At 33.9% G+C, this 11,826-nt stretch overlaps 3 protein-coding genes across 5 annotated transcripts; 2 read left to right on the top strand and 1 right to left on the bottom strand.

Annotated features, from left to right (window-relative positions):
* Positions 1–929: 929 nt before the first annotated feature.
* Positions 930–2,553, top strand: LOC18033290 (zeatin O-glucosyltransferase). The gene has a single exon (XM_006421238.2). The coding sequence runs from the start codon at positions 1,021–1,023 to the stop codon at positions 2,446–2,448; it is 1,428 nt and encodes a 475-aa protein (XP_006421301.1). The 5' UTR covers positions 930–1,020; the 3' UTR covers positions 2,449–2,553.
* A 3,018-nt stretch (positions 2,554–5,571) lies between these two features.
* LOC18031300 (zeatin O-glucosyltransferase) lies at positions 5,572–6,489 on the top strand. The gene has a single exon (XM_024187493.1). It carries the CDS (start codon positions 5,572–5,574, stop codon positions 6,487–6,489), a length of 918 nt encoding a protein of 305 aa, XP_024043261.1.
* Positions 6,490–7,387: 898 nt separating this feature from the next.
* Positions 7,388–10,202, bottom strand: LOC18031234 (tRNA-splicing endonuclease subunit Sen54). Of its 3 annotated transcripts, XM_006421232.2 has the most exons (5): positions 9,979–10,202; positions 9,268–9,397; positions 9,056–9,187; positions 8,016–8,435; positions 7,388–7,679 (listed from the first exon to the last, which is right to left on the bottom strand). In XM_006421232.2, the coding sequence occupies exons 2-5, from the start codon at positions 9,384–9,386 to the stop codon at positions 7,541–7,543; spliced, it is 810 nt and encodes a 269-aa protein (XP_006421295.1). In that variant the 5' UTR covers positions 9,387–9,397; positions 9,979–10,202; the 3' UTR covers positions 7,388–7,540. The 3 variants fall into 3 exon arrangements, with proteins under 3 accessions (XP_006421295.1, XP_006421297.1, XP_006421296.1); XM_006421234.2 differs by having other exon boundaries at positions 9,268–10,201; XM_006421233.2 differs by having other exon boundaries at positions 9,293–10,200.
* Between the last annotated feature and the right edge of the window lie 1,624 nt (positions 10,203–11,826).

The following is an 11,826-nucleotide window of genomic DNA, read 5'->3' as shown; positions in this document are numbered from 1 at the left end:
TTTAAACTATAAGAAGTAAGAAAATCAGCAGCACAATTTGCCTCTCTATACACATGCTCTAGTTGAACGATCCAATCCCGCTCTAGTAATACATATTAATTTAAGTAAAAAGAAGCCGACAATATCTCTTAATTAAAGACGAATTGATGATATTCTTGTAATTTTAAAGAAAGTGACGGTACGTTGAATTGGTATCCTGTGAAATAATGTGCATCAAACTGTGATTTTATTTGTGAAAAAAAAGGAAAATAAATAACCAACCCCACCGAAAATTAAAGTAAACAGCACCATAAAAAATTGACAAGCAACCAATTCTAGCTAGCTGGCATTTCTCATTTTGCACATTTTGGCTCAAAGATAATTCGTGAAGAAAGATAAGATCCGTTAAGGGGCGTTTTGCCTCAACTTGAAGGGTCTTTACCATCTGTCAAACACATATAAATAGTTAATTTAGTGAGAAATTTTATCCCCTAGTCAAATATAGATACAATACTCATTAACTTGATAATCAACATCCTCCACATTAATTACTATCATTTTAATTAGGTTCTAGATATACACGCTTGTTTTACAGATGAAAAAATAATTTTACTTCTTAATTTATCAATTAATGAATAATCATTTGATCCAAGATACTAAACTTTATTAAAACCTACAAAAATTATTAAATTATATAATATAATAATATAATAATATTATATTAAATAAACCACATGTTTTAATAACTTTTCCAAAATTTAATAAAGCCAGCGATACCGAATTGAAATACTTCTAACCAGCTAATAATAAAGCCAATTTCTCTTGGTTCCCATCAATTCACCACTATAACCACATTGTTATTAGCCCACATCAATGTGACACATATTATTAACGACAAATAGGCATTCACGTAACTTTTATCTTTATATGAAATCAAGATTCCTATTTTCTGCTATATTAACCCTAGCTATATATTCAAAGCTCAAATTAAGAACTAAAATATCCTGATCACTTCAAAACATTTTCAAACTTGTGTCACAAATGACCAACCAAAATGGCAACATCATTAAGCAACGAGAACAAGAAGTTGTTGTGGTCATGGTGCCATTTCCAGCGCAAGGCCATCTCAACCAACTCCTCCAACTCTCCCGTCTAGTCCTCTCTTACAACATTCCGATCCACTACGTCGGCTCCGCCGTCCATAACCGGCAGGCGCAGGTTCGCGTTCACGGGTGGGACCCCCTTGACGTATCATCAAACAACAACAACATTCATTTCCACGACTTCGAAATCCCTCCATATCCTTGTCCTCCACCAAACCCTAATGCCGCATGCAAGTTCCCTTCTCACATTATACCATGTTGTGAAGCATCAAAGCATCTTCGCCATCCTCTGGCAACACTTCTGAACACACTTTCTGCGACGGCGAGAAGAGTTGTAGTCATTCACGATTCACTAATGGCGTCTGTGATTCAAGACGTTTGTTTGATCCCCAACGCAGAATCCTACACTTTCCACAGCGTGTCGGCTTTCACTCTTTACTTATACATATGGGAAAGAATGGGAAACCCTACTCTTAATGAGGCCAGTGGTCTGATCCCGAAAGATGTTCCTTCTTTGGAAGGTTGCTTCACCAGTGAGTTCCTTGATTCGATTGCTTCTGAATACGACCACATGAAGTTCAATAGTGGCAACGTTTACAACACGAGTAGAGTCATAGAGAGTGCTTACATGGACTTGCTTGAGAAGGCAACAGTTGCTGAAACCTTTAATCACTGGGCTTTAGGACCATTCAATCCTGTGACATTACCTAATAAAGGTGGCTCAAACGGAAGGCATTTTTGCTTGGAGTGGCTTGATAAACAAGAAAAAAACTCGGTGCTTTATGTGTCTTTTGGGACAACAACAGCCATGAGTGATGAGCAAATCAAGGAGCTTGCCGTTGGATTGAAGCAAAGCAACCAAAAGTTCATATGGGTGCTCAGAGACGCTGACAGAGGAGATGTGTTCAATGGGGAAGTGAGAAGAGCTGAGCTGCCAAAAGCGTATGAAGATTCAGTCAAAGATAAGGGATTGGTAGTGAGGGACTGGGCCCCACAGCTGGAAATTTTAGCACATTGTTCAACAGGGGGGTTTATGAGTCATTGTGGGTGGAATTCTTGCATGGAGAGCATCACAATGGGAGTGCCTATAGTGGCTTGGCCTATGCATTCTGATCAGCCAAGAAACACACTGCTTATAACCCATTTGCTGAAACTTGGCCTAGTTATGGCGGATTGGGCACGGCGAGATGAGATTGTGACATCAAATGCCATTGAAAATGCTGTGAAGAGATTGATGGCATCAAAGGAAGGGGACGAGATTAGAAAGAAAGCTGTTGAATTGGGTGGTAATGTTAGAAGATCAATGGATGAAGGTGGAGTTTCTCGAATGGAGTTTGATTCCTTTATTGCTCATATCACTAGATAGGTTGGTGAGGTGGATCAGTTACAAGTGATTTTGATTTTAATTTTCACCTATCATTTTCTGTGATCACACTTGATTGATGATAAACATGCACCCATCATTTCCTATTACTTCTCTGACAAATTCAAGTGCCACCATTAACTAAGCAAATATATTTATGGGGATAAAGCAACTTTTCATTAACATTCTTTGTAAAATTAATGGGTTGCAATTGAATTAGATTTCTCACTTAATTTAATTTGAATTTCTCTACAGGTTTTGAGAGATATTTATTTATACGTTATGAGGGATGAGGCATCCCATTTTATTAGCTACCTAGGTTTGGACCATATATTAATGTTATAATGACTATGTCCTATCACAAAATGCATCCATCTATCATCACTATCTCGGGACCAACCTACTTTATGCTCTATGATTATTAAACTCCCGGGTTCTTATTGGGCATTTTCAATTAAACAATAATAGTTTGGAATAAAGACAATAGGAAAGTTAATGCCTTCGTTTTTGTAACTTGTTTCTGGCCGTTAGGTGTTAGCTAGGGAAAAGAAGCAAACAGAAAAACAAATCAGACATCTATCTTACTTTTTTTTTTCTTTTTCATATATATATAAATTCTTAGGTATAAGTGCTCTCATTTTTTGTTTTTAGTACAGACATATTATTAAGTGGTATATTAGAGTTAATGTTCAATTTATTATAAAATCATGTGGTTTAATAGCGTGTCTGTACTTATTTCAATTAAACCACACAACTTAATAACATGTTCGAATGAAGTCCAAAATAATTTTTGAACTTCTTATTTGAAATTTAAACTTGGGTGGACAACCAAAAAAGAAAAAAAGAATTCTTAAAAACAACCAGACTAATCCTAAGGTCAACATCTATCTGTACCGGATTTATCTGTTACATCTTCAAATTTAGTTTTATAAAATATAAACGGACGAATCAAAGGGGGTTAATGTATATATATTGTTGATAAGCCTATAAAAATGTTATTGGATATTTAGAATACAATAATGATAGAACCATGAACAGTTTTGTGTACAAATTGATTAACATAAAGAGATTAGCTTAAAAGTAATAACAATTATTTTTTTTCAATTATGTAGACCCATAATTGTTTAGTACAACCAATCTCTTCATGTTATATCTTGTTTGCTCAAAATAATTGTGGCTCTAGTATTACTCTTTAAATTACCCACAAAAAAGTAATTTTCTAGTTTAAAATCTTTCACTTCTATTAAAATAAAAATTAAACTAAAAATAATAATACATTCTAATATAATATATTTTTATCTTTTAATTTAATCGGGTACTTAATGAAAGGGGACTCTCTGTTATTCCATGTACGACTATCCCAAAATAACTGAGAGGCACGACAAACAGTAGTGTGATCATCATCGGATGGATGAGATTTGGATGTCAATTTCAAATCCTGTTACCTCATGTGGGACCGGCTTCAGGTTTTGCCATTTTCGGCTATCACCATCCTCATAATTTTGCATATGTAACTGCATGCGTCACTACCTCACTCTAGTTATTCTTTTTCCTTTTTAAAAAAGTTCTAGGCATGGCAGATCCAGTTAGGTCATCTATTTTTAGTAAGTAAATTGACTAGATTCATGTAACATGCCACATGTCTATTTCAAATTGAAAGTACAGGAGACAAGAATAGTATGGTGGTGTGTTGAAACCACAAAAAGACAAGATTAGTAGTATGCTGCCACCGTTGCAAGATTGGCTTCATCCTTATAAATTATGTTAAAAGCTAGAAGATTTCAACTAGAAATGTTTATTTATCAGGTATTTATAATTGGTCTTTTAATCTTTGAAGATAATGTTGATAAGCTCAGAGCTTAATAAATGACTATGAGCCAAAGGATAGGTGGTCTGTGAAGATTTGTCAAATTTATTGTAATTAACTGATGTCCCCTCACTTAGGACTTGAAGCTAAATAACCAAAATGGGCATAGGAAGCCATAAAGGAAATCTACTAGATTGAACACTAAACGGTTCTAGTCACAAGTTTATAAGGGAAGATTAACCAAATCAAACCAGAAAGCTTTTTGAATTGAATCAATAACACAGCACATATCACTTCCAAGTTTTCATCAATAGATAAACACGACCTCGAAAACCAAAACTATGATGGCATAAAAGAAGCTCTAGTTGTAGTGATCATGGTACCATTTCTAACACAAAGCAATCTCAACCATCTCCCAAGACTATCATGTCTCATTTCATCTTACGCCATCCTAATTTAGAGACGGTTTTAAATATAGGCGAAAAAAACGGTCGCTTAAGACCTCAAATTTTAAAAATGCCTCATTTTTTTGTATTTCTTCACTAATTCTCTAATTAATAAAAATTAGAAAAAAAATTATGTGTGGTAGTAAAACTTATTAGAAATCTTTCTAATTAATAATTATCCTAAAATTAAGAATTATTTTTAATAAAAAAATCTATATTTGGTAATCTTATTGTTAAAGAGATATAATTAATAATATTGTCTAACTATTAATTAATTCATTATTTTTTAAAAATAAATAAATAAAATTTTTACTTTTTTAGTTTCTTAAAAAAGCTTAATTATTTAACATTAGAATCTTTGATTTTTAGTATTCCTTTTAATTTTTATTAAGAACCTCATAATCTAAGAAATCATAGATGAAAATATTTCTTTCTCTCTTCTCTATAAAGAAAATTATTACATGTATTAGTTCATAAAAAAAGTAAAAAAATTTAAAAAATTAATTTTTTTAAAATATAAAGTCCATATCCATTATCTGATCATCAATTTATCATCTCGACTTTATGTGTTCTATTATTCTAAATAGTCTATTTGAAAATAGTATTGTTCTCATTTATTTATTTATTTATTTATCAAAATTCTAAAAGAAGTAAATTTTAAGTTTTGTTTTCAAAATTTTTTAAGATCTTCTTAATTATTTGTTAAATTCAATAACTAAAATGAAATAAATTTTAAACTTTTTTTTTTTAATATTAAAACTACTTAATAAAAAGAGGCCTCATAAAATAAATACTCCTAAAGGCCCCAGATACGGCCCCGTCCCAGTTCATTATGCCGGCCCTGCCATCCACAATCGCGGGGCCAAGGTCCGCATGAATGGAATAGATCTACTTGACATCAACCGCATCCAGTTCCATGACTGCCCGATCCCTCATTTCCTCTCCCCTCCACCCAATCCTCGAGCATCCATCAAATTTCCTACACATCTCCAGATTTTTGAAGCTTGCATGCACCTTCGCCAACCCATCACGGCACTAATACATACGCTCTCTCTGACAGCCAATAGAATCATCATCATCCACGATGCTCTTCTGGCATCCGTTGTCCAGGATGCTACTTATATACCTAATTCAGAAACCTACGTGCTCCATTGCACCTCTGCCTTCACTTCGTTCTTTAACCTATGGGGAGCTCCGGGAAAGCCTTTCCAAATTGAAGATGAAGTGCCAAATGACCTTCCATCTCTTGAAGGTTGCTTTGCCTTCGAGGCCATGAATGTCTTTGCTTCTCAAGCAGAATTCATGAAATTAAGAGCGGGAGATTTCCTCAACACAAGCAGGTCAATGGAACGTACTTACATTGATCTTCTACAACAGATTAACGAAATCAAGAAGCTATGGGCTATTGGGCGGCCGTTGCATCCAGTGACGATCTGCAGGAACAAGATCCCAATTAGACAAGAGCAGTGCTTGAACTGGCTAGATAAGCAAGCACCAAAATCTGTTGTCTACATTTCTTTTGGAACAACTTCCACGACGGATGAACAGATAAACGAACTTGCAATTGGTTTAGAAGAAAGCAAGACAAAGTTCACCTGGGTATTGAGAGATGCAGATAAAGGGGATATTTTTGCAGAAAAAGGCAGGAGAGTTGAATTTCCACACGGGTTTGAGGCAAGGATGGAAGGAGTTGGAATCGTTATCAGAGCTTGGGTAACCCAATTAGAAATTTTGGGGCACCCGTCAACTGGTGGGTTTATGAATCTCTGTGGCTGGAACTCGTGCATGTAGAGCATTAGTATGGGAGTGCCAACAGCCGCTTGGCCTATGCACTAAGACCAACCCAGAAATTCTGTGCTGATAACAGAATTGTTTAAAGTTGGTCTGATGGTCTCAACGAAGGGGCACACCGAGAGGAAATAAACAGATCATCAGTTATTAAAGAAGCTGCGAGGGGGTTGATGGCATCGGAGGAAGGAGACAAGATGAGGGAAAAGGCCTGTGAACTGGTAGAAGCTTTGCAACAGTCTGTAGCTAAAAGGTGGAGTTTCTTGCACGGAGTTGGAATCTTTTATTGCTCACGTTGCCAGACAGATCTGGAATTCTAATAGATGAACTAATGACTGACTTTACAGTATAATTAATCAAAGTGAAGCATTACTTCCTTGCCATTTTGCCTCATATTGAATACTAAGAAGAGCTGCTATGTCAGCAAAAATCAGAGAAACCTCGTGTTTTTCAATGCAAATTGATATCATGTTTATAAGCCTTTTTAGAAATAGTGTTATAACGGCACAGATATATTCAAATTATTAGTAGCCGTACAAAAATATCCACTTGGGCAGCTTGAATATATGCAAAGGTTCCAAATGTTTAAAAATACATAGCACAGATCCTGCATGTTTGGCTTAATACGAGTAAGTCCCAATCAAATAAAGGTTTAAGTCCCAATTTGTTTGTTTTCTAACATCTTTCGACAAGAAAATTATCACATCTTGAGATCAACTTATCATGGTAACACATGAGTAAAATATGGGTTTTCGAAGGGTCTATGTCCTTTCGTGGTGGCATAACATTTCTACCATCCAACCCTTATCTTTTGTAAACAAACAATCCAAATATAGATAGAGCACATGTAAAAAAAAAAGTGAAAAATGATTGTACAGAGCCAAATTGATGCAGTGCAAACTGTAGGCAAATATCAATTCAGAGCCACTTGGTCCCACTAATTTGTATTAATTTTAAAGAATTATAAGTCGCACACTATTGAATTACTAATCTAAAATTTACTTGACATACTGCTCTTGTTTTGTGCATTCGTTCTCGAAAATGCATCAGCGAGTCAGGGGAGAATAGGAAGCTCCACACTATCAAAGGAAAAGAAACTAACACGACCTTGCTCTACATGACAAAACTTCAATGGAATACTGCCACATTGTCTCTCAAGGACTTCAATTTCTGCCTTGGATGGTGGACAGACCCTACAAAATAGAGCAAGTCATTTGAGAATGGTTTGACAAGTAAACCAGATTAATAAAAAATAAAAATGGAAAACTTTTTCAGGAAGCTTTTTAGTAAAGAGAAGTTATTATATGTAGAAAACTCAATAAAATCTCAGAACTTATGTTATCGAATTTTTTCCCTAGTCATTAAAGTTTTTCCAGTACTTCCGGAATAAATGCAGACAGAATTTCCTCTACAAAACACATTAGAGGAACAAATACAGTTAGGTGCAACATACTTTAAAATGTGACACTGAACAGTTTTCATTCATAGATTGGAATGACACTCAAGCTCTGAGAAATTATTATACATACTTGCATGTTAAGTAGAGCAAAAAGCTTGGATCCCCAGGGCAAGACTTTTTGAACTTTCTATTTGGAAGATAAACATCAAACACTGGCCTCACTTCATTAATTTGTATATTGTCGAACAAAGCGACTAGAGAACTCTCTTCTTTTGGTTCCACCTCCATGACTCCATGTCTTTTCGGAGTTACCTGAAGAGAAACTGGGTCACTTGTGATGTTAATATCTCTACCTTTGGGGATCTTCACGATCCAAGGAACACCATGCCGTCCCACAATATAGCCAAGAGATTTGAGGTGCCTGTAAACTTCAAAAAGCTCCCAACTGCATCCAGACTTTTCATTTGCAATCTTTTCATAAATCTCTTTTAATGGGAGACACAAATCATTATTGTCCAAAAGATATAAAGCCCCAATTTCAGCCAAAAACCTGCAAGAAATAAGCAATTTATTGCCTCATCTCTCAAATTCTCAGATTTATAGAAAACACATCTGCAGTAGACAGTTCCACTTCTAAATCATTGAATAGTATCTATCACTTTGATTGTTTGATTAATATGCAATATTTCCCTTCTCTTGCCATGTTTCACTAATATGTTTCGTTTCGCTAATATGTTTCTTTTCTTTTTTTAACCTCTTGATAGATTGTTAGTTAGTCAATAGGACCTGTGAAATTTCTAATAAGATAAAATCCACATTAATGACGACGTCTAAAGACGAACAAAACGACAAATTCCTACTGTTAATGGGGTGCTTTGGTGGCTAGATCATTTGAAACCATAGAACTGTCTACAAAGTACCTAAATTCACTTATCAGTGCTTCTCCAGACAGCATTCGATGTCTAAAATATCCGGGGGAAAAGATAAACTTTTGCCTATTTAAACTGAAGATTATGATATAAACACCACCATTGTTCTAGTTACTTGAAGTACTTTTAGCAGTAAAAAAAAGCACTTCAATATGCAATCTAACCTTTATACATACAAATAAGAAAATTAGTAATTGATTCTCAAGCAAAACCAACAAGAATGAGGGAGAATTTCACCTACAGAGTCTCCTCAATTGAGCAGTAGGTCTTTCCATTTCGAACAATTCCCGTCGTTGTCCACATTTTACCCTTCTTTTCTACAACCTCAGCCATTCCCAATTCATTGTTCCAATGAGCCTTTGAAATGTCTTTCCTGAAAACAATACCCCACAAGTAGTCAAGAGTATTTTCCGGAATCGCCAACTACTATGGCCAAAGTGTACAATATTGTACCTAAACTGTAACTTGGATATAAAACCTGACATATAATAATCTTCTTCATCAATTTCGTCCACATAACTGTCCTCGTTATCACTGGCTTTTTCCCAAGAATCACAATCATTTTCTTCCATTCTGGTTTCACCTGAGACTTCCCAACAACAATTTTCAAAAATAGGCAAAAGAGAAAATTACGTAGAGATAGTTACCAAAGGCAAACAACATAGTAGAATGGGCCTATCATAATCTGACCAATGAATAAAGCATAACCAAAATTAACAGATAATGCATTTCTAAGAAACAAACTCTACCGCTTCTCTTTCTTATCAATTGCTTTTATTGGTAAATATTTTGATTGAATATGCTAAAGTTTTTTATTCAGTCAACTTCACATAAACTGAGTTAGCTGTAACAAACATACATGGACTATTATTTAGCCAAGAAATTGTTCATACGGATGCTTTAGAATGACTGCATAAGGGTTGCCCTAAAAAGTATCACAAAATACCACAATTCTTCTTACAGACATTTCATCAAACAAATGCTATACACCACAAGCATAAGAAAAAAGACTTCTACTAGCCTTCTAATTTGTTTGAGGTTATATAATTCTTAACTACTTATCAAATAGCAAGTCACAAGGAAACAAATTATACAACAAAACAGAGATGGGCATGTTTAAATTATACGCTAACTAACTAACTAATTTTAAAAAATAAAACTAGCCTCCAACACTTCTTCAAATCGGAAAATAGTTGGAAGCAATGGGTTTCATTCGCGCTGGAGTTAGCGACGGCGTCGGTTGAACAAGACGGCCGGCGACAGCAACGTGTAAGACGAACGACGGCGGCGTCGCGGGGGCGTATTCGGATATCTGGAAAGAATCGAAATTTTGGAATACAGTGTTATTGATACTTAAGAGTCGAATATTATTGATATTTGTCTCAAATCTTATTTCCAATGACGTGATATATTATTTTTTGAGCACTTAAAATTTTTTTTAATAATTTTTGTGAATTAATGTGGCATTTTAAGATGTCTAGTTACTTTAATAATTATACAATTAAGATTGCAAATTCTAGGGATGGCAATGGGGAGGGGAGGGGAGGGGACCAATCTCCCCGTATCTATCCCTGATATTTTACGTATGTCCCCGTCCCTTCCCCATCCCCGTCAAAATTATTTAAGAGAATTCATATTCCCTCCCCGAATAATAACAGGGGATCCCCGATGGTCTCCGATCCCCGAATAACTAATATATATTTTTTTATTTTCGATTTTGAGTTAATCATATTAACATTAAAAAAATTCAAATAAAAGTAAAGTTCGAAATATATCTTACATTAATATCCATTACAAAAGTCACATACATTAAATTAGTAAGTAACGCAGCATGCAAGGGATACAAACTATCATGAACAAATTAATAGCTTAATACAAAATTGTTACAAATAAAATCAAATTTAGATTCAAAATTAACTTTTCGATGGTAGCGTAGGCACTTTATAAATGTGGACTATTCCCTTTACAGCACAATAGTTAAGTCGAAGCAAATCAAGAGCAAATATTAGATTAGATTAGATATTAAAATTGTGATTTGCTGTGGGTAATTATAACATCTAAAAATAAATAAAAAATAGATTTAAGATAAATAAAAAATAGATTTAAGTTTAAAATATTTAATGAATATTAAAATTAAAACAAAAGTTTTGGGCTAATAGAATATGTCCGGTCTTTTTAATGTCCTAAATAAAAATTTAGGACTTTAATTAGTTAATTATGCCTAAAAGTTTAATAATATAAATATTTTGATATTTTTTATTTTTACCGATACTTATAATTTTATAATTCAAATTTTATTATTTATTTACTAGTAATTTTAAAAAATAAAAATTAAATAAAAAAATAAAATGGGGAAATGGGTAGGGGATGGAAATTCCACCTCATCCTCGTCCCCTCCTCGAATAAGAAATTGGGTAAAAAAATTTCCCTATTCCTTCCCCTAATAAACAATTGGGTATGAAATTATCCCCATACCCTTCCCGAATGAGAAAAATCCCCGAGGGTACCCGGTCCCGTGGGGATTTTTGCCATCCCTAGCAAAATCTCCGAAAATAAAAGAAAATTTATATTATAAACTCTTGAATATCATTTTACTTGTCGATTTAGATTTGGTCTTAGTGTTGTGGTCATTTTTAATATGTAAGTAAATATTAATTGTATATTTATTTTTATATTTTATTAAAGGTATTATTTTTGAAAAATTCAAGTTCTTAACTCTTTTAAAAAATAAAAGAAAACAGAAGTGGATTGGTGAAATTTTTTTATCTTCTTAGTAAAAATAAAAGATAAATTAAAATTTTTAAAAATAAAAAAATAATTTAAAAATAATCAATATACGAAGGGTAATTCAAAATTAACCCTCAACCTAATTTAGCACTACAATTCTAAATCAAAGTATTGTGTGTTACGTAACTTAGAAACACAGAATTTTAAGTTAAGTTAGCAGGTCTTTGGACTATATATTTATGCATTCAACCTCTATAGTCTAAACCCCATATTATAATTTGCTTA

The sequence above is a fragment of the Citrus clementina genome, unplaced genomic scaffold, assembly GCF_000493195.1.
Source record: "Citrus clementina cultivar Clemenules unplaced genomic scaffold, Citrus_clementina_v1.0 scaffold_9, whole genome shotgun sequence".
Classification (NCBI taxonomy): domain Eukaryota; kingdom Viridiplantae; phylum Streptophyta; class Magnoliopsida; order Sapindales; family Rutaceae; genus Citrus; species Citrus x clementina.
Note: the sequence above shows the minus strand (reverse complement) of the source record. Positions and strands in the feature narration are given on the sequence as shown.